Source organism: Malaya genurostris, chromosome 3 (genome assembly GCF_030247185.1).
Source record: "Malaya genurostris strain Urasoe2022 chromosome 3, Malgen_1.1, whole genome shotgun sequence".
Lineage (NCBI taxonomy): Eukaryota > Metazoa > Arthropoda > Insecta > Diptera > Culicidae > Malaya > Malaya genurostris.
In genome coordinates this window covers 14,815,929-14,838,217 of record NC_080572.1, presented here as the reverse complement: position 1 = coordinate 14,838,217, position 22,289 = coordinate 14,815,929, and the positions used below count along the sequence as shown (strand labels likewise).

Sequence of the window (22,289 nt, the reverse complement as noted above, 5' to 3'; positions counted from 1 at the left end):
AGAGTACAAGATTTGATCATTATCAAACCAACTGCATACTGCAAAAGAGATCAAATTTGATTAGTCGATCGCTTCTCCTCCTTAGATCAAAGTGTAGTATTTGTTGTAGCATGGACAATGCCTAACCTGGCACACTCAGAAATTGGAGCATATCCGTAATGACAGCATCATTCAATCTGTATCAAGGTTGTGCTAACGCCCAAGGAAATTGATATTTCTAGCCGACCCAAATCTTTGGAATCCGTAGTTGAATTTCAACAAAGTACAATAGCACTTATTTTACTACTCCATATCAGGCATGTCCAAACACTGCACCGCGTGCTTCATATAATCACCGCCACCGCGTGTATTGAGAATGCCATTGCGTGCCAGTGCACAAAGAGGAACACGAAACGCAATGACCGAAGTGCCCCCTTTGCCCCCCTCTCGATACGCCACTGCTCATGACATTTTCTCTCGTGATTTCGCCACAATAAACAGTAGCTCCTTCCAAATTCAACAACTATCGAGACAGTCGCCAACAAGGCTCAACGTTGAAGTTCGTTTTATGTCGATTCTCATGAGTTGTAGGGGGACATTCACGCATTGGGAAGGCGTCTTTTGTGTATCCTTACGTGTTTTGTTTCTCTGCACTCCCGTTGGAAGGAAGCGGTTCAGTGAGAAAAGCAAAGTAAATGCTTTGACTTCCAGAATTTGGATGCACTTTTTCGATCAAACCATTGAACCCAGTTTAGCATGAACCAGAACTATAGAAGTAAGAGGAGCGCAAAACTTGTTCTCTCTGCTGTAAGATTTCTTGCCTTTGCGTCATACTAGAAAGGCAAAAGATGCGCTCCTGATACTTCGTGTATAAAATTTTAATAAAAAGTTGTAATATTTTTGAAACATCTGCATGAACAAGCTTTGTGATTGAATTTTTTCAAAACTGAAATTGGACCGATTATAAAAACACCGCCGTTCGCATTCTATTTATCGCTACAGATCGGTCACAGCGGATATGACAGTTCCGTTATGAAAATTTCATGACATTTTGAGCTCGTGACATTCTCGAAACCCGTGACCGAAAATGAACAAAGCAGCTGCTTATCCAGTACACTGAGGTACCACGTAAAAAAACCGCGTAAAAAAACCTCAACTGAAAAAAAAAATTTGATGCCAAATATCTTAGAAATACATGAAACGTCCAGATCTGGTATAATCTCAAAAAAAACTGTTACGTAGCAGCTGTGCGTATCGTTGGCAGTGATTGTCTTATGCTTGGCAACAGTATAAAATATATCAAATTTTTGCACCCTTGCTCCTCCGCGCACGCTTATGAGCACAAAAAGGTGCATTTTAATTTAAACACGAGTGATGTTTTCCCTTGGGTACGATGAGTGAGTCAGCACGGGTAAACATTTACTGCGAGTGGGTTACTGCTGCGAGTCAGCTCACTCTATTTCAGACTATATCCGTACTCACTTCAAGAGCGAGTGTCCATCAATATTCACGGAGTGGAAGCACTCCAGTGCGCTATTAGTGTGGTGCACAGGTTAGATTTCATTTTAGCAAATCGGAGTGTATAGTAGCATCATGATAGCCGCACGAGTATGCTGTTGATGTATTTCGCAGCTCTTAGAAAATATATCAGTAATAAAGCAAAATCAGAAAACGTGTAACAAAACTTACCCATACAATTCGTAGTAATGAATCTTTTCGGTACAATCGAACGTAAAATTTCATACTAACGGCAAACGACTATTACAATTGAATGTGAAATTTTCATTCTGCATTTCAATCGGTTACCTTACAAAAATAACACAATCGAAATACAAAACGGAAATTATTCGATCGATATCCAGAATCAGGGTAAATATCGAGCTGATATATTCTTTGAAAGTTCGATTTTATTATACACATTATGTACTCTTGGAGCAATTCTTTTATTTTTATCAAATTTGTCATTACATTCATTCCGGGAATGTACATAAAATAAAAAATATTCATAACATAAGTACTAGAGAATTAAGAGTTCATGGTATTTAAAACCTTTTTCCGACATCTACCATACCAAATCTGTTGTGAAATCAGGCCCATTCATCTTCCGGCTCCAACTGAGAAGGCTGAGCGTCAGTTCGAGAGCCACTGGCATCTCGAATATCCCTTCCGCCAAACTGGTTAGATGCACTGAACGAACTACCGCCTCCGAAACCACCCAAGCTTTGTAAAAAGTCCGGAACTTGCTGTCCAGCCTGCTGTAAAATTCTGACCAGATCTGCCCCAAGTGCGGAATCGTTCTCCGGGTCGTAAAAACTGGTGGCTTTGCCTTTGTTACCAACGCGCCCAGTACGGCCAATGCGATGCACATAGTCATCGATGCTTTTCGGCAAATCATAATTGATAACGTGGGCAACGTTTTTGATGTCTAAACCACGAGCTGCCACCGACGTGGCTATCAGTATGTACATTTTTCCAGACTTAAAATCACGCAAAGCTTCTTCCCGTTCGCGCTGCAGTCGATCACCGTGAATCGAAGTAGTCGGGAATTTCGTCTCAGACAAAAGCGAAGCCAAATAGTCTGCGTTACGTTTAGTTTCAACAAACACCATTGTCCCAGTAGGATCATCTGTTTCCAGAATTTCCTCTAGCTTTTTGCGTTTCTGAAATCGACTCACTTCATAGACAATCTGGTCCACATCTGAGCTGGCACCACCCACAATACCAATAGCAACAAAAATGTAATTATTAAGAAATTGGCCGGCTAGTTCTTGAATTTCTGGAGGGAACGTTGCTGAAAACATGAGAGTCTGTCTAGATTCTTTCGGTAACATTGTTTCATGGTTCATTACTTTTTCCACAGCGGGCATAAATCCCATGTCCAGCATTCGATCAGCTTCGTCCAAAACAACGAATTTCACCTTCGAAAAGTTTACAGCCTGCTTATCTACAAAATCCAAGAGACGACCAGGCGTTGCCACTAGAATATGACATCCATTGTTCAACACGTCCATCTGGTGACGGCTGGCAGTTCCTCCATAAGCAACACAAACTTTCAAAATTGTTCCAAGAGCAAATTTGCGGGCCTCGTTGAAGATCTGCAAGGCTAACTCACGAGTTGGAGCAATAATTACAACAAATGGATAACCACTCTCCATATCATCGTTATCATTCAGCAACGTGTTAATCATGGGTAGAAGAAACGCAGCTGTTTTTCCAGAGCCAGTCTGTGCACATGCCATTAAATCTCGTTTGTCCATAATGATAGGTATAGCATGTTTTTGAATTGGTGTCGGCTTGGAGTAATTACATTTTCGTACATTACCCAGTAGATAATCTCGCAGTCCGGAACTAGAGAAAGAAGCTATAGGACTAGGCGGATTCTCACCTGTTACATTAACTTTAATTTGATCAAATTTATCAAAGTTTATTCCGGAACTAATTCCAGAGCCAAACATTTCATCTTCATCTTCGGTAGGTGCGGGTGGAATATAGAGCTCTCTTGGTTTGTCTGTTTTAACTTGATCATCGCCCTCGCCACCGAAGTTGTTATTATCGTCAAACTTACGAGGTCGAAAACCACCCCGGCTATCGCCTCCTCCGCGATTGTATCCGTCGTCACCGTCGTTTTCATTTCTATCAAAGCCGCCACGTCCACCTCTTCCGCCGCGACCACGACCACGTCCACGTCCACGACCTCGACCTTCAAAACCACCATCGCCGTTTCGGTAGTCGTTATCATCCTGATCGCGGTCACAATGCTCGCTGTAACCATTGGATCCGCTGCCTCCGTTGTTGTAGTTTCTACTTCCTCCAAATCCTCCACCACGACCGCCTCGGCCACCACGACCGCCACGGCCTCGAAAACCACCTCCATCACTACCATTGCCACGGTGATATTGGTCTGGTTCCTCATGTTCAACGCTTCCATAGTCGGTGCGGCCAAATGACTTTCCACCACTTTCGATTTCTTCCCACTCGTCACTCATACTTTCCTAAACTTTGCCCACAAAATCAATTTACTGCGAAAAAAAAGCACTTCTTAAAAATGACGAGAGCGGTGAACGAGATCGAAAATTAAAAACGTGCAGCGTCGACAGCCAGTTACAAAATATTCAATAAAATGAATGCAACCGGAAACTGCACAACGATATAAAATTAGTCAGGTAACTCTAAAAAATATAAATCCTGCGGTTTATACAACCCGCCAGCGTTGCCAGGTATACCGACTAATCAGAATCATACACTAATAAAAATTTGCACGATCGGTTCATATCAGGGTTTAAATGAACAAAGCAGTGAAGATGAGTATATTGTGCATGCAGATAAAAATCGGAAGCGACGTCTCTCTCGCCTGATCATGTTGCTCCAGCGAAGTTCTCCGTGCCCCAATGGTATGTAGACTGCCATGCGATATATTAATCATTCATAATTGCACGAAAATTCACTCCCTTGTAACGTTCAGTGTCAAACCCATTGATTCCCAAACATACATTATCAACTTTAAGCGCATACAGAAAGTAGTATTCCATCGTTATGTGCTTCGATAGTGGAGGCAAGACAATGTATTCATTTATGTTGAAGCACGTGGTTCATAAACAAGACAACAAAATATGTATAAAGTAACATGATTCTATCAGTTGATGTATAGGAAATGACAGTTCAACCACAGACTAACAGACATGACAGTATGAGTAAATTCTTATAAAAATAATTTTTCGTGATGCACTAGTTCCACCTATATTGTACTGCGCGAACTATTTACTATCTGTACACCCCTTGTGGTATGTAAAAGTTTTTTTTACTAGTTGGTTTCCCCTCGTTTGTCAACAGCGATCAGCTGCTTGCAGGGATGCCTGATTTCATCGAAATATTTGAAAAGGAATCGTCACAATAAATTATTGGATTACGTTGATAATATATTTAACTTTTTCGCGATGTTGGAAGGTAACCATTTATTTGACTCAACGTTGCTCATCTAGACTATTTTTTATTGTGTTGGTAATTTTCACCCGAAATTAAGTGGCGGCAGACCAGAAGCAAGTAAATATTGTAACAAAACAGGTTCGATTTTGTATTTCGTTGGAGAATGAGAAGTAGGCACAATTATGTATATGGTTTTGGCAATATGTATTAAATCTGTATCCTGCATGAAATTCGCATGGACGTATACAAATTAATACATTACTGGTGATTCTGTATAAATGGCAACTCTGTTGGTAAATGAAAAAAATAAACATAGTCTAGATGACAGACAGGATGTTTTTGATAGGGTAACGTGGCGCCATCATGACGCATGTGAGTACTGTCCCAAATAAAGGAATATTCGAAATGACCGTTAAAATGATTGAAGAATTTAATTTGAGTGTCCTGTCTGTTAGTCTGTGGTTCAACTGACTTCGCTCGGCAACGTCGCTGCGCTGGACTGTCTAGCGAATTGCAGATTAGTGCTGCAGCGATAATACATGCTTCACTGCGTATGATATTCATGAATATACCTGCTTTATGAATTGTGTCGCTTTTGAGGAAGCGTAAGCTTTGTTGAATTATTGAAATTTCTGTCCACGCACGAGAATGGAGGAGAACAAACAATATTCACCCCTACTACTGATTGTCCTTCTCTCGGTAAGAGAGAAACTGACGACACGAACGGAAAATGAATGGAAAATCGATATTATGCGAATATCCATTTCGAACTGATATGCGGAAATTCTTGTATAGTAACAATCAGTGGCCCTTATTACCGTTCTCACTTCCACTTTCACATTCACTTCACTTACATGTCACTTCACTTGATTTTCCCTATTACTAGTATCACGCATAGTGAAGTGATCACTGTAGTGGATAAAACTCATTTTTTCAACGAAATGTTGATGGCGTGATGTTCAGAATGACATCAAGGTCATCCAAGTATTTACTTTTGTCTCTAAAGCGACTTCCGTAATAAGGATCTAAATTCCCTTTAAACGATTTTCACCGTTAAATGATACCGATAATAAGGGTCACAATCACTTCACTTGGTTTTCACCGTGTAGTGATACCGGAAATAAGGGCCAGTATTTAATGTTGCCGTCTTTTTAATTGAATCTTCAAAGCTTATTTTGCGAAAAGAAATTACGCAAACCACATAATTTGGATTTCTTTAAAATCCGAGATTTCATCTGAAGTTGCCTTGAAAGTTTAAAAAAAAGAAATTATACGTTTGAAGCTTTTACCTTCGGGTAATTGAAGTACCGGATTATGTTTTTCTTCTTTGATAAATGTGCAACAAACGATATGCGAATACACCATACAATAGATCTCTTTTCGTATCTAATGGATGTAAGGCTCGTCCCCGAAAGGTCCGTTAATGGAATATCACTGACGCAATAGTCACCGATGGGATCGAAACTGCTAACTTGTTGTGTTATCCGACTGGATGACGAACCCTACCGAATTTGAATCATCTTCCGCAATAGAGAAAACAGTCGGTTGAATTTAAATGAAAATTAAAAAGTTCTTCTCGTTACTTGTTTAAGTTGTTTATGTTTATTTGAACTTTTGAAGAACCTAACCTAAGACAAGACCTGACAACTGGGGGGCTGCTTTTGTTCCAAAATGGACCAGTTTCTGATTGGTTGATTTTGATGTTGCTAGCCGAACATTGTGTAAAGAAAAAAACTTTTACAGGGTGGCAAGTATAAAGAAAATAAAAAACAAGTTTAATAAAATGTATAATTTAAGCTCACCAATGAAAATAAAAATTTTCAGAGAATGTTTCACTTTTTTTCAATCTCATTTATTATAATTGTTTATAGTGGCAGCACTGCCGTTTAACTTTTTAGCATCAAGCCGTTTTTCTTATTAGTGAGTTTAAGTGTGTTTACACTCAAATAAAAATTCACATTCGATTCACTTGAAAACGCACGTAGAATTGTTTCAAATGTCAAATTGAATATTTTACGTGACGAAAATGAATGTTATACGAACATCCCCTAAAATGAATAGAGTCATCACATAAGGTTTACGTGAATTGACCAAACGTCAAACAATCTACGTGAATTTCCAGTGTGAAAAACTCGATTTTGAAAATGGCGAGCAGTGGCCTTCGAAGTGTAAGTAGTGTAAATATTTGCGAGAAAAGTTATTTAATTACAATTTTTACTCCATCGACCGGACCATTCCAGTATGAAAGTTTCCATGTGTTCAACTGGACCGAGTGCCTGCGTGAGTCCGGAAGTTTACCCGCTTCTGCCGAATGCTTCAAACAGGCCGTCGGTATGAAGCTAGAGACACTGGAACCATGTAATGCGACTTCAACCTGCATCGGTAGTGTTGTGGGAGTTCTTGGATCTCGACTTCGGCTTCGGATGGATGGCAGTGACAACATAAACGATTTCTGGAGGCTTGTCGATTTGAGATACCACGACGTTATTAGTTGCTTTTTAAGCCATTGGAATTATATGACAAATTTCTGAAATAAATGTTTTATATTTCATGGCATTTTTCATTTCATAGATTTATATCAAAATCTGGAATCTCCCTTTTGACGTCAACCAATATATAAAATAGTAATTCTCTGGTATCTAAATTTAATATGAACCGATAGATAAATGAGATATGAACAGTACATTACATTTTACCTATGAAACACGTAACTTTTACTGGATTATGCATTAAACAGCTTTTAAATGCCAGTCCATTAAATAATAATAATATGATTATTATTTTGAGTGTAGTTTTACAAGAAGAATGAACTGTTGTGCAGGGTTGCCACATTTAAATCTGCATTTTTCAGATGACAAATCTGTAAATCTATATCGGGAGCTCAAAAACCTGTATTGGAAATCTGTATATAGTAATGATAAGAAATCGAAGCACAACGGGATGAAAAAGTCTTTAGAACCCAAATTTAAAGAAACCAAAACTTTTCTTAGTCTGAATTTTATGATGTTGTAGTTTAAAAAACGCTGGAAGTTGTTTTTGCGTTTGAGCCTCTCGAAATAATGATTTGAAGGAAAACTTTTAAAATAAAATCTTAAAGTGAGAACTTAATCTGATTATTTTCACTTTCGTTCATTAGGTAAAATGCAATTGGCAATCTTTCTCTTTTACTACCTTACGTTATGGCCGAGGCCATCATCTTTCCAACAATTTTTGAAAGCATAAGCAATTACGCTACACTAGTTGTAAATAAAAGTAAGCATAAACAAATCTTTATTAGCAGATAGAACATCTGTGTTTACTGTCCGTAACATACTCTTTTATATAAATTATATCGTCTTTTTAGAATTATTTTCATTTTGAAAAAACAATCAATACCATTATTTAATAGATTTTAACTCGATCATTGTTCAATTTTAAATCCACGCTATCAAAAATCTGTACAAATCTGTATTTTTTTAGAAAAATCTGTAATCTGAATATACAGAATCTTGGTCACAAATTTATCTGAAAAATCTGTAAAATGCAGATTAATCTGTATATGTGGCAACCAAGGAGGATGACAGTGTTGAGTTAATTCCGATTCCAGTTGAGAAATCAGTCTTATGATGAAAATTCACTCATATTGCTACTATGACAACTTAAAAACTCTTCGAAATGCCCATTATTCTACATTAATGCAAAAAAGACATGATACATCCGCATGCATCTCCACAAAATATTAACGCAAATATCACAATGGAGAGAAACGACTGACGACTCAGTAACAAAGTTTTTTCTGTCAACTTGAATGTTTTATTGCTTAGACTTTTCTCTACTTTATTTTTAATTTTGCTATTTAAGTTCTTAATAGTAAGGTTCAAAACGTGAACTCTTTTTCCATTTGGTAGGAAATCAAATGAAAGATAAAAAGTTACTTGCTAGTTTTGGCAAAGCGGTCATAATTTTTACATCGTGAATTTGCGGAAATAGTTTTGTCATTGAAAAGTGATAGATTTTATTCGTATAATATAACGACACACTATTGTTTACAAATTTATATATATATATATATATATATATATATATATATATATATATATATATATATATATATATATATATATATATATATATATATATATATATTTGGAATTACATGTTAAAGTTTTTTTTTGTATTCTTATTACATTCCAATATTTTCTTATTGAATTACAACATTTTGAGGAGGCATTGTTCGAGTGAAATAGACGGAATCATGAATGCGGTAATTAATTTGCTATTGAGCTCATTTTATCTATGGTATTCAAATTGGAAAATAAAAGTCCGTGTTGGTCTATTGAATACATCAATAGCTCCTGCAGACTCAATGTACTTTCCTGGAACAGAAGAATGATTAGGAATGTGTTTTACACCTAGTACATTCAACATCTAATGACATTAGGGCTTTTTAGAGAGCAAAATGCTTTGAAACTTCTTCCTTCCGTGCTTTGAAACTTCTTCCTGCGTCCTGACGAATAGTTTCAGTGTTCACATTTTCAATACATGGAGTTACAAGCTATTACTCCTAGAATAATAGGTTGAATTAGAAATGAATAGGCTAATAAGTTGACTTACCATCTTTCAACCTTACGAAGCGTTTGTGTTTAATTAACAGATTCGACCATAACTGGTTTAAGATTTCTATTGAAAATGAATTCAACTCACTGATTGCTGTCAATAATATTATTATACGTGTTGTCATAGCAGTAACCATGCTACATATGCAGCATGCTAAAAACTATTCATGAATATTCATGAAAAGTGTAGATAAATTGATAATATACCCAAAAAGATCTGAAAAGCGAGGCTTACTTTTCATATTCTTTTTATATTGGAAAAAAATGACGCGTATGAGAATCAAATTAAGCGAAGTTAAGTAAAACGCTAGTATATTTATCGTTAGAAACAGTGAAATGAATTACTGTCATCCCCCTCGGTGGCAACCCTGCTGTTGTGTTCCACATTGTGGTCGCACAACAGTTCATTCTTCTCGTAAAACTAAACACACTTTCAGCATTTCTATCCAAACTTGAATTTTTCCGGTTTCCAAAAGATCCGGTAATACGTCAACAATGGAATCGTTTTTGAGTTCAACATGAGATATTCCGTGTTTTGTCATCAAAGCTCAATTAATTTTAAGCATTATTAATTTTAAGCATTAAGCAAAAAATGCATTCACCAAAACATTTTTCATGTTTATTGCAAATCAAAAACCGAGTATAAAAATTTTACATAAATAAATATTTTTTCTTAGCATAAAATTATTTAAAAATCGGTAAATATGGCAACACTGTAGCCGATACGTTGGTATTTATTCCACAGGGCGAAAATGACGAGAAGGATAGCGGCCCTTACACGATCATTAAAAGTGTCATTACTAAAAAGTAATGACACTTTTAATGATCGTGTAATGTCTGCGAGTTCAGTAATGACACGAGTAATGATGGAATTCCGGATTTTCCATCATTACCAACATTATTTCTTCTTCTTATTTTTGTGGAAGTGCTGAATATCGTCAGTAGCGGACCTTACACGATCATTAAAAGTGTCATTACCAGTGGTGGTAAAGCATCGATTCCGAACACGCAAAACATGTTCGTTCCGAACCAAAAAGCGAACCACCATCGCGAGTATGAATTTGCCGATACCATCGTTCGAGCAAGCATCGCCGAACCAAGAAGCGATGCTGATGTTGAAAGAACCGATGCTTTAGTTTGTGAGCCTATCGTTACTAGTATGTTCATGAACATCCGATTCGAGTACTATAGGCTGTTGCTTCGGATGAACCGAACTTTGTCAGCTGCGGCTGGACGTTTCAGTTTTTGGGTAGCTTAGCAGAGTATGGTAATTTTGTACATTTCCAGCGAGCGTAGGGTGGCTCAATATGATAAATTGTTCTAATATGATAAATGTTCTAACATTTGCAATTCGATATTGAATAAATTGGTGAGTCAATAGTAATTAAAATTTTGGGCATTTACAACGAGCGTAGGGTGCCTGTATATGGAAAACAGAAAATTTTTTGACTAATCTCATTTCGATGCTCTATTGATTAGTGCATAAATAGCAGTTCGAATTAGATAATTTTTACATTTTCAGCGAGCGGGGGTGGCGTAATATGAAAATTTGCAATTTTTTTTATTTTTACTAATTTGATGTTTTATTAAATATTGATTCAAAAGCAATTAAAAATTAACAATTATGGACATTTTCAGCGACCGTAGGGTGGCTCTATTTGAAAAATCGACAAAAATTGTATCTTAGACTAATTCGATGGTCTGTTGATTCTGGAAATAATTTTTTACATTTTTATCGAGCGTAGGGTGGTGCAATATGAAAATTTGCATATATTTCGACTTTTGCTGATTTCATGTTCCATTTGATAGTGAATCAAGAGCAATGTAAATTTGATAATTTTGGACATTTTCGACGAGCGTAGGGTGGCGCTGTTGGAAAATTTTAAAATTTTTGACTAATGTCGATTTAATGTCCTATTAATTGGTGAATCAATAGCAATTCCAATAGGATTTCCAATTTACAGCTAGAGTAGTGTGGTCCTATTTGAAAAATGTTAGTATTTGAATTTGCAGATCCGATGCTTTACTGATTGATGGATGAATTAAATTCGAATAGAATAATTTTATACATATCTTGTGGGCGTGGAATGGCTTAATAGAAAAATTTGGGAATACTTTACCTTTTGCTAATTCAATGTTTAATAGATAGCAATTGGAATATTAGAATTTTAAGCATTTTATTCGGTGGTAAGGCAGCTTTATATGAGAAATTGTGAACTATTTTTCCAAATCGGATGCTCTATTGATTAATATATAAATAGTAGAGGTGGTGAACCATCGGATTTAAACATGCAAATCGTCGAAGTGCCTGTGATTTTGATTGTAATTTTCAACGCGGTATTGCTTTGCTCATCAACTGAAATAGAATTTAGTTTTGATGCTGTAGGTAGGCATTTCATAGAACCATAAATAATAAAACTACGCATCGAATAGAGCTTAGTTGACCTTCGCCGATGGTCTGCCAACTGAATGGTTTGGTACATATTGCTGAGCCGAGCAGCAAGCGAACTTTACCATAAACCGAATGAACAGCTTTTGCATATTTTGCTAGGAAAACATTTCTAAACAAATATGTATAAAGCATTGGTGCTCGGTTCCCGCTTTACCGCTGGCATGAAATTGTAAATAGTTTAAAAATTACAATTTTTATATTCAGCCATCCAGCGCTCGCTGAGAATATCCAAAATTAACAAACGTCGCTCGCTTGCTAGAAACGTCCAAAATCATCCAATTCTACCTGCTACTGATTCGTTCATCTATTGAACATTAAAATACCAAAAATCAAAATATTTTCAAATTTTTATTATCTACGATCGCTGAAAATGTTCTTATCATCATCCTGAAAATCATCTTATTTGAACTGCTATTAATTCATCAATCAATAGAGCATCGAATTGACATAAGTCAAAAACTTTACCATTATACAGATAGAACCATCCTATGGTCCCTGAAAATCTCAAAAATGAGCAATTTGTAATTGTTATTAATTCACTATTAAATGAAACATTTTCTCAGCAAAAGTCCAAATACTTACAAGTTTTCATATTGCGCCATCCTACACTCACCGAAAATGCCCAAAATTATTCAATTCGAACTGCTATTGATCCAACAATCAGCAAACCATCGAATTGGTATTAGTCAAAAATTTTACAATGTTTCAAATAGAAAAACCCTACGGTGACAGATAATTTCCAAAGATTTTTTACTATTTAATAAATCACCGAATTAGTAAAAATATCCAAATTTTCAAATTTCGCCACTCTACGCTCTCTGAAAATGTCTTAAATTATCCAAGTTGAACTGCTATTGATTCAACAATCAATAGAACATCACATTTAAATACGCTCGTTGAAAATACCTGAAATTGCTTAATTTTCTTTACTATTGACTTACCAGTTTATTAAACATCGAATTTGCAAGAGTAAAAAAAAATCTCTTTTCATATTGAGCCACTCTACGATTGCTGAAATGTTCCAAAATATTCAATTCTTATTGTTATAGATTCTATAACTATAAAATTTGCAAAAGATCCAAAACTTACTATTTTACATATCGAGCCACCCTACACACACTGATAATGTCCAAAATAATACCATTTGAATTGCTATTGATCGATTTATCAATAGAACAAAACAATTTTTTTTTTGTTCTGATCACGTGTGCATTGATAATTTCAAAACCAGGATGCGAGAATTGAAATCAACAAACCATCGTATCGAAGCAGTTTACTCGGCCCTCGCCGATGGTCCGCCAATCGAACGGTTCGAATCAGATTGCTTCGCCAAACACCGAGCACAGAACACCTTCGCATAAACCGAGGGAACAGTTTTCGAACCTATTGCATGCTTGCGCTCGGTGAACATTTTTGAGTAAATTTGCAGAAGCATCGGCATTCGGTTCGCAATTTACCACCACTGGTCATTACTAAAGCGGACCTGACACGATCATTAAAAGTGTCATTACTAAAAAATAAATCTGTATAAATGGCAACTCTGGTACAGATAGATTTTTGCGCCGAACACGCTCATTCAATGTTACTCTCAAGTAAACAATTTGTACTCACTTTTGCTTATATAGTTCAAGTGTCAAAAAGTGAGTTTTATTGATTTAGAAGAATGAGTAACTTCGACTCAGTTTCTAAATCGACAACAAGTTTTACTCACAGAGGTTTGAAAATGTTATGTAAAAATTTACGTTCACTGAACTTTTCCCTTTGTCGGAAGCGGTACCAGATTAAAAGAGCACATTAACAAAATGCTGCAATTCGCGCAGGTTGAAGACGATAAGAAAGCGTTCAGTCATATAGCAAGTATTTTATTTAATTTTTGTATATAAGAATACATCAGAGCATTTCTACCAATGCTGTACAAAATGGCCGATGAACAGGTAGCGGCTTCCTTCATTCGTTAGATAGAAGTAAGTCAGTATTTGTTTAACGTAAAGAACTCCCTATTCGAATCCCTTATTTAATTCGAATGATATTGAGTCATATTTACTCACTCGAGCTAATTTTACCATTTGTAGCCCTGAGTAATTGTTACTCAGAATTTTACAAATACCATATTTACTCAAAAGTGAGTAAACAGACTTTACTCACTATAGAGTAGTTCCACTTTTAACGAAAGTGAGTGAAATTGTGCTCAGTTTAGAGTAACATTGAACGAGCGTGAATACAGATTTTTGGAAAAATGACATGGCAACGCTGGCTGACGTTCCGGTGCCCGCATAGCGTTTTGGCTACCTGGGCAGCCATGGCCACCAGACGGCTACCAAAATTGATTCAGTGACGGTTGTCAAATCCTATTTGACAAAACAATGTCGCCTGTATCTAAGTTAGCCGAGCGTTTTCATCTTCTCACCTTCGCTGAAAATGTCAAAGATTTCAATGTACACAGAAAAAAAGAAATTGTGATATTACATCAAAATCGCTGCACATCACTCTTTAAGCAAAGTTTTGTAATATAGCACCTCTGAACGTAAAATGGAAACGACGTACGAGAAATGGTGTGATAGATGAGACGTGTTGAACATTACGGGACGTTGCACGATGTGCTGACAAATAGTGTGATGGAAATCGATGTGATAACAAGCGTCGTGTTATGCAAACGACGTAATAAATAAATAATAGAAAACGATGTATCGAAAATATATGCGGATATCGAAGATTCTAAGAATCATACAGATATTATAATGTGGATTTGGTAGAATCATGAAATAAATATGAAGTCATATGTATAAAGAACAAACTTAAGTTTATTTTTCTTACATTTCAAATAATAGATTTTTTAATTGCAAATACAAGGTATCTAGTTTTTAAGTTTGGCAAGCTTCACCAATAATGTGCGGACCATGCGCTGCTGCTGCCCTACAATGGTGGCTCTTGATCGAGTCTCTTTATTTGGTACTAATTTAAAAAAGTAAATCTGCAGGAATTCCAAAGTTTTGGAAAAATTTGTTGGATAGAAATAATAGTAAATAAAGTATGTTATAATTAAAAATTGAACGGCTGAAGCAAAGCTGCAAAAATTTTCGCTAATTCTGTGACCCTGTGCATGTATGAAAAATTGCTGAGTTGAACCTGGAATTACAAATATCAATTAATTAGACTAGCTAAGCAAAAGCTATTTAAACGGATACATAAATGAAAAAAGTATATACAGTTACCAAAATTCAAGCGACAGCTTCTCTTAGTTTACTTTTCTCTCTATCATTTATTAAGCCATTTCCAAGTTCACTATTCTTCGCATTAAATGATAGACGAAACCGTTAGTACTGGGAAAACAATGATGAGTAGTACTAAAAAATATGAAAATCGCGCCATGATACTCGAAAGAGAAAATAAACAAAGAGAAAATGTCACTTGTTGTTGAGGGTATTTGAAGTATGATGATTTCGTGGGATAATACTTTACATTAGTTAAATCTCATAGTATAACATTGATGTGACTAAATATTTTACAGATGATTATACAATTAGGGTCTATTTTCACCTTTCCGATCCGGTTCAGTGTCGCAAAGTTCCGTGCACGGACACTAATATTCATAATTCATTTACACCTCTCAGGTCCGGTACAGCTTCGTGCACGGATGCTAATATTGTTATACACGATTCAATGTGTGTATTCACACTTGTTCGACTCAGTACTGACCAAAACGATGCCGAACAGGTGTGAATACACGCGTTAAATACGTGTGTAAGAATATTAGAATTCGTGCACGAAATCGTGCCGACTCTGAACTGGATAGGAGAGATTTGAATTGCCCTTTATGGTTTATTTACAGCTCTCCGATTCGGTTCAATACCAGCATAGTTCCGTGTGCGGATTCTAATATTCTTACACACGTACTCGATTATTGTATTTACACCTGTCCGGAACCGTTTTTGTCGGTACTGACCGGGCAAGTGTGAATACTCGCACTGAAACGTGTGAAAGAATATTAACGTCCGTGTATATAACTGTGCCGACACTGAACCAGACCGGAGGTGTTAATAAACCTTTACTCGTAGCTCGCGATAAGGAATAAAGTATTACAGTATCGTGCAAGAATTTATGCAAGTATGCGAAAATGTGTATATACTGTGTTTGACATTGATTCAAAATTACAATTTTGTTATTCTGCAGAGAGTTTGCTTTCATCCTTATCAATAGCAACCTTTACACGAGCATTAAAAATGTCATTTTAAATGATGTCATTTAAATGGTGTAATTCAAATTTGTTTGAAATTTCGTCATTAGTGCACCATTACACGTTCATTAAAATGACATTGTTTTTTATTAATGACATTTTTAATGACTCGTGTAAGGGCCGCTAATGTGCATAATTCTTTTCGGTGTATTAAAAAGCAGTGTTGGCATTAAATTCCTTATGAAAATTTTTGTAAATACGTTTAAGAAGAAGTCGTACTGACCTATTGCAACAATTATTGGGTATTGTTTGACTATCGTCTCTTCAAACCCTACTAACGATCAGATAAGGCAAGATAAACACATCTCCAATAGAATATAAAAGTTGGAACGAGCACACTAATACGCTACGAATCCAGCAAGGCTGGAGTATCCGAAATTGTTCTAAGGATGTTGGCACTGTGCTTACTTGCAATATTGAAGAAAAATCATTTCTCCATTATTAGAAATAAACAAAGCAAATTGATAAATTTACTTACATATCGTATTTCCCGGAGAATTACTTTTTTTCTTTTGGCTGTAACGTCTTCTCGAGCTTTTTCCGATACAGGTCCTGAAAACAGAGATAAAAAATTGTGTGTAAATATTTTAAATATAATAAATAATGTCAATTCATCTTACTTACTTGCAGGAAAGAACGCCAGATTGCAGATTGTTTTCCACCTACACAAATAATGGCGCACAAACAGAAACTCACAGCACTGCACTGGAAAAAAACATTCTTTTATTTAAAAATGCAATGTGTCGTGTAATATCACAATATTTCGATGGAACTAGAGATGTGCATAATTTTCAATGTAATAGCACATTCAAGCGTGTGACAGTACACATGTCATCGGATATAATTTTACACGAATGGAATTAAATTTACGTTATTATGCTTATTATCAATTTATTTTAATGAAAAGCATTTATACACAATTTTGAATGTGATATTATATCGTTTTTCCTACAAGAGTCAGACAAATTAATGTAATATGTTCAGTGCGATGTTTGGTTGTAATATTAGAAGTTTCGCATATTATCACTTTGGAAAAATGAAATATTGTCTCTGATTAACTATTACGTCTTCATTTTAAGCACATCGTTAGATTTTACATCTGCGATTATTACAATTCTTTTTGCTGTGTAGAAAAATCCTGGTGGACACGGTTGTATCGTTTGAGTTGTATAACTGCCAGCGGTGAGGCAGTCGGTCACCAGAATGTCTGCCAGCTATATTTTACCAGCTGGCAGCGTTTAGTCAGCCGTCTGACAGCCATGCATATGCGGGTGACGGTGACGACCAGAGTTGCCAGGTTATTTTTTCAAAAATCTGCCAAACTCAAAAATTTATCTGGATTTGTCTGGGTCTACTATATAGAAGAAAATTTTTGCCGGGCTTCTGACTAAATCTAGGAAAGTCTGGGAAAATTTGGAAAATCTGGCAAAAGATCTGGTTAGTTTGAGTGTCTGGCGAAACGAGGGAAATCTGGCAACCTGGCAACGCTGGTGACGACTCCAGTCGAGTGTCAGATTTTAACCAAAAGTTTCATAATTCTCGGTTAATTTTCCAAAAGGCGTATTAGCAAGTGACAGTTTCTCTTTGTTTATTTTCTGTTCTAATTATTACCAAGTGGTTTATCACTCAATTCTTTGCATGAAATGATACCCGAAACTTTCGACTTTCAAACAGAATAGTTATATCAATGAAAATCTTTTTAATCACATCACAATAATTGAAAGAGACAGTGATTAAAGGGAAACTGTCATTTGCTTATACGCCCTAATGAAAAATCAACCGAGAATTAACCGCGAAATGGTTCACAGCCTGAGAATTGGCTCATCTCGCCATTAATGACTTTTTGTCTATTTTCATCTAAATATTAAAAAATTGTAATCTCGGGTTTAGGTGAAGCATCTATTTTTGCAACAGGTAAAAGGTAAAGTTCTTTACAGTTGTGGCGTAATGGCGAAAAAAAATCATTGTTTTAGGAAAGCTTCACAATTTAAATATAGACTGCGATGACCATACCTTCAGTTACATCAAAACGTTTAATTCTAAGATTGTATCGTGATCTTCACCGGTACGGGTCTCAACTGCAATTCACAAATCGTGAATATTTTCTGCAGCGCGTACGACGCGAGTTTGACAAAAATCGAGCCGTAAACGACCCAAAGGAATTCGAGTTTTGTTATAAGGTTAGACAAATTTTTTCAATAAAAGCGATATTTTTTTTAATTTTGCTGTGTCACTAAAATGATAGGCTAATGCAAGTGAAGACCCATCTTGCCCAAAGGGTGATACTACAATTCGTTCATTTAATTCTTAACAAATGTTATTAATTTTAAAAATTATTATTTGTGACAGTTGTTATATAAACCCTCAGTGTATTATACAAAAAATATAAATGTTCTATCTTGTTTTATTTACAGAGAGGACGAGCCATATTGGATCAAGCTCGCATTGTATAATAGATGATATCGTTAAGAATCATAGCTACTAAACTTCGAGAATTGAATTACTTGATTTATCGTCCTAAATCTACAATTGACACATCCAGAGTTCCAGTTTTACGAGAAGAGGATTTGGAAGAAATGTTCGTTCGTGGTAGTGGTCCTGGAGGCCAGGCTGTAGCTAAGACTAATAACAAAGTCGTGCTAACGCATAAACCCACGGGAATTGTGATTCAATGTCATGTTTCTCGATCATTATTCAAAAATCGAGAAGAAGCCAGACGGTTGTTGACTGACAGACTAGACGAGCTACAAAACGGAACTCAATCCGTGAAATTACAACAACAGAGGATCGAGCAGAAAAAATATACGGAAGCCAATCGGCGTAAATTACGACGCGATGAGTTAAAAAAAGCATGGAAGGAGCGGGAGTTTGGAAAAGAAATCTGAGTAGTTCAAATGTAGTTTTGTAGCAAAAACATGTATTACCAGGAGCTGTAATTACCCATTTGTTTGATTCTGTCTTCTATTTTCCGCTTCTTAGTCTGTACTGGATCTGAACCACCGGATGATCCTTCTGATTCAACAAGTTTTTTAGTGATTTCCTTGTCCAAATATTTGCCCACACCTGAACGGAAAATTTTTAGTGGTTGCGATTTGGCCGTTTTCTTTTGCTTCTCATCTACTTCTTGCTGAAGTCGTTCAATTTCAGCCGCCCGTGCATTGGCTAGTTGCTCGTCTGCCTCTTGGAATGGATCTACGAAAACTTGCACCCTCTGAATGAAAATGTTTTCAATCGGTCGATCTCGATTGTCCACCTCTATTCGTTCCATTTCGGTAAGAACCTCCAAACCGCCAACTACTTTTCCAAATATAGTGTGTTTTCCGTCAAGATGCTTACAGGACCGGTAGGTTATGAAACTAGTCAGAAAAAAACGCTATTTTGATTCGATTATCCATATTTTAAATTAGTATAGATACTTACAACTGAGACCCATTGGTATTTGGGCCTGAATTGGCCATCGACACGATTCCTCTACCGGAATGCGTCAGGTTAGGCTTAATTTCGTCGGAAAATTTTTTACCCCATATCGACGTACCTCCGTTGCCCACCCCAGTAGGATCACCGCCTTGAATCATGAAATTCCGAATAGATCGATGGAATAAACACCCATTGTAATAACCCGTTTGACAGTGTTTCAGAAAGTTTTCACACGTTTTTGGAACCTGATCGCAATACAATTCCAAATTTAATGCCCCGAAATTTGTGAGCAGTCTAACGTAACCCTTTTTACGGACGCGTTCGTATCGAATAACGTCTTCCTCAATAATTGCTGCTTCGTGATTTAAAACCGGTATCATTGAGGTTGAAGTGAATGCGGCTGCTACAGCTCCTGTGGAATAATGTGCCGCATTAAACTTATCTGCAACCTTGTGTTCCTCAGTTTTTTCTTCGGGACTTTTGTAGTCCTTCTCTAATTGTGTAAGAATATCTCTAGTTTCCATTGAAATAGTTTTCAATCTTCCTTGCGGATCCTTCCGTTCCGCCATTTCTTCTTCGGTTAGAACTTTAAGATTTTTCTTTATGTGGTGAAAAGTTGTAATGTTAAACTTTTCCAAATTGCTGGAGTCCTGAATAGGAATCAAGTCCTTTCTTGTAAATGGAGTATCGTCTAGTAGATCTTTCCAGTTTTTAGCTTTTATATTAAGCTGATCAATTGCTTCGAAAGAGAAAACATTGCCCGTCTTTCCGTTGGCAACAATGTGGGAATTTTTCGTAAACGGCTTGAACAAAATTGGGCAATGGAATTGATCCTCATGATTCTTGGTGAAGTTAAGCTTGATCAATGATTTGCCATCCAAAGGAGCGCCAGTTACTGGATTTACTTTGAAATGCTTAATGAAATTGATAATCGCCGCTAGCTCGAATACATTCCCTTCTTTGTCGCAATATGGATTTTCAAATGGAACCATCGTAAGGCAGCAATGATCATATGGGAGCCGTTTGAATTTAACCTGCTCGTTCTCTATTGAGTTTGGTTTGTGTCCACCGTAAAACTCGGACCATTCTGTGTATGTAAGGTACCTGGAAGTGAACGATTAAAACAATCTTAATGGATAATATAAAGAAAATTTAAAAACTTACATTTTATCCTTTTGATGTTGCTTCTTTCCCATTTTTATTTATGTGTAGATCTGATCCAAAAGTAATTCTTAATGCGAAACTTTCCGCACTGCGAGTCGCTGAATCGTTTAGTTAAATATATTAAAAAGCTGTTCTTAAAATTCTTAAATTAACCTGATTTCATTAAAACAAGAGGTAAATACATTTTTTCTTTCTAGTTTCAGCCAGCGTTGCCAGGTTGCCAGATTTATCTGGTAAATACCAGATTTTTCTCGCTTCGCCAGACTTTCTAACCAACCAGATCTTTTGCCAGATTTTTCAAATTTTACCAGATAGGGTAACAGAAGTATTTTGGCTACTTCATATATTTTGGCCCACTTAACAAACTTTATGGATTTATTCGATGTTAAGTAACCCATTTTGTATCAATTTGAAGCTTATCACATTAAATTACCTATTGCGGAAGAGTTCTTCAAAGATATTACAACGTTTGGTGGATATTTTCACAAAGTGGGCCAAAATAAAATCAATCCTAAAATGGGCCAAAATACACGCAGAGAAATGGAGCATGTTTAAAATAACAAAACCGTTAGTAGAATTTTCAATATAATTTATGTTCATTTCAAGCTAGAATATGATTGTTTTGAACCAATTTCTCTGTTAAATATAACAAATGCTCACTGCTTGATTTGAATCTAAACTTTGGTTTAACCAAACGAAAAATTTATTTGTACCCGATGAATTTTTTGTTGAAATAAACAAACTATTTATTACATGTCAACCAAAGTTGAATTGACGTTAACGAAATATCCATGTTGACTCAATCCTGCTGTATCTTTATTTCAAGAAAGAAATAGGTTCAATTTATCTATGATCTCATTTGTGTACTGATATAACTAAGTTAACGGTTCAAATGAACCGTAACAGTTTTATTTCTAATAAACAAGAGCATTTTTTCCCACGAGAATAATCCAGGGCATTTTTTTATCTCCCGCGGATAAAATTTTTTCCAAGTTTTATAAGTAACGTTTATCTACTTCTTTATTTTCCTAGGGGATTATCAATAATTCAAGCGTATGTATCGATAATTGGTAATATTTTACAAATTGCACAATATTACATAACACATTTTCTTCGCAAAAAATATTTCATACAGGATCTCTATTTTGACTGATGGAGCACCGAATCGTTGGATGCTATAAAAATTAAAATAAAACCAGGGCTTGATTATGGTATGTAAATAATTCGATCGTCTAGCGACAAAACGGCTAAAAGTTTTGAAAAATTGCAAAATTTAAAATAATTGTATATGTAAATTGAAAACAAATAAAAGTAGTACTAAAAATTACTTTGTAAATTAGTTTGAAAGAAATCATTTTATTCCTAAAATCAAACAAAAATCTATGGTTTCAACAATCAAAAGCGTTAGTTGAAATAACTAATTTCAAGGAAATTTATTTCAACTAAAAGGTTTTGTGAATCTAAAGCGCTACAATTATTGACTTTTACTAGAGTTCGTTTCATTTTAAACTATTTTTTCAAATTG

At 35.9% G+C, this 22,289-nt stretch overlaps 4 protein-coding genes and 1 long non-coding RNA gene across 6 annotated transcripts; 2 read left to right on the top strand and 3 right to left on the bottom strand.

Annotated features, from left to right (window-relative positions):
- Nucleotides 1-1,913: 1,913 nt before the first annotated feature.
- On the bottom strand, nt 1,914-4,129 carry LOC131438311 (ATP-dependent RNA helicase vasa-like). Its single transcript, XM_058608226.1, has one exon. It carries the CDS (start codon nt 3,963-3,965, stop codon nt 2,067-2,069), a length of 1,899 nt encoding a protein of 632 aa, XP_058464209.1. The 5' UTR covers nt 3,966-4,129; the 3' UTR covers nt 1,914-2,066.
- A 10,675-nt stretch (nt 4,130-14,804) lies between these two features.
- On the bottom strand, nt 14,805-16,451 carry LOC131436343 (uncharacterized). The gene is made up of 3 exons (XR_009230612.1): nt 16,407-16,451; nt 15,162-15,293; nt 14,805-15,075 (listed from the first exon to the last, which is right to left on the bottom strand). It is a non-coding gene; the product is annotated as an uncharacterized LOC131436343 (long non-coding RNA).
- A 1,263-nt stretch (nt 16,452-17,714) lies between these two features.
- LOC131436342 (mitochondrial ribosome and complex I assembly factor AltMIEF1) lies at nt 17,715-18,732 on the top strand. 2 transcript variants are annotated; one of them, XM_058605012.1, is made up of 3 exons: nt 17,715-18,104; nt 18,157-18,363; nt 18,598-18,732. In XM_058605012.1, exons 2-3 carry the CDS (start codon nt 18,187-18,189, stop codon nt 18,634-18,636), a joined length of 216 nt encoding a protein of 71 aa, XP_058460995.1. In that variant the 5' UTR covers nt 17,715-18,104; nt 18,157-18,186; the 3' UTR covers nt 18,637-18,732. The 2 variants fall into 2 exon arrangements, with proteins under 2 accessions (XP_058460995.1, XP_058460994.1); XM_058605011.1 differs by having other exon boundaries at nt 17,721-18,097.
- LOC131436341 (mitochondrial translation release factor in rescue) lies at nt 18,640-19,120 on the top strand. Its single transcript, XM_058605010.1, has one exon. The coding sequence runs from the start codon at nt 18,640-18,642 to the stop codon at nt 19,066-19,068; it is 429 nt and encodes a 142-aa protein (XP_058460993.1). The 3' UTR covers nt 19,069-19,120.
- On the bottom strand, nt 19,081-21,052 carry LOC131436340 (RING-type E3 ubiquitin-protein ligase PPIL2). The gene is made up of 3 exons (XM_058605009.1): nt 20,765-21,052; nt 19,604-20,704; nt 19,081-19,539 (listed from the first exon to the last, which is right to left on the bottom strand). Exons 1-3 carry the CDS (start codon nt 20,794-20,796, stop codon nt 19,104-19,106), a joined length of 1,569 nt encoding a protein of 522 aa, XP_058460992.1. The 5' UTR covers nt 20,797-21,052; the 3' UTR covers nt 19,081-19,103.
- Nucleotides 21,053-22,289: the final 1,237 nt, after the last annotated feature.

What these genes read in the sequence shown, in the direction of transcription:
- LOC131438311 (XM_058608226.1), bottom strand. Translation starts at nt 3,965, where the DNA reads ATGAGTGACGAGTGGGAAGAAATCGAAAGTGGTGGAAAGTCATTTGGC.
- LOC131436342 (XM_058605012.1), top strand. Translation starts at nt 18,187, where the DNA reads ATGACCATACCTTCAGTTACATCAAAACGTTTAATTCTAAGATTGTAT. An exon ending in AATTCGAGTTTTGTTATAAG is followed by an intron (nt 18,364 to 18,597) that starts GTTAGACAAATT and finishes TTTTATTTACAG; the next exon opens with AGAGGACGAGCCATATTGGA.
- LOC131436341 (XM_058605010.1), top strand. Translation starts at nt 18,640, where the DNA reads ATGATATCGTTAAGAATCATAGCTACTAAACTTCGAGAATTGAATTAC.
- LOC131436340 (XM_058605009.1), bottom strand. Translation starts at nt 20,796, where the DNA reads ATGGGAAAGAAGCAACATCAAAAGGATAAAAT. An exon ending in CAACATCAAAAGGATAAAAT is followed by an intron (nt 20,705 to 20,764) that starts GTAAGTTTTTAA and finishes GTTCACTTCCAG; the next exon opens with GTACCTTACATACACAGAAT. An exon ending in AATACCAATGGGTCTCAGTT is followed by an intron (nt 19,540 to 19,603) that starts GTAAGTATCTAT and finishes TTTTCTGACTAG; the next exon opens with TTTCATAACCTACCGGTCCT.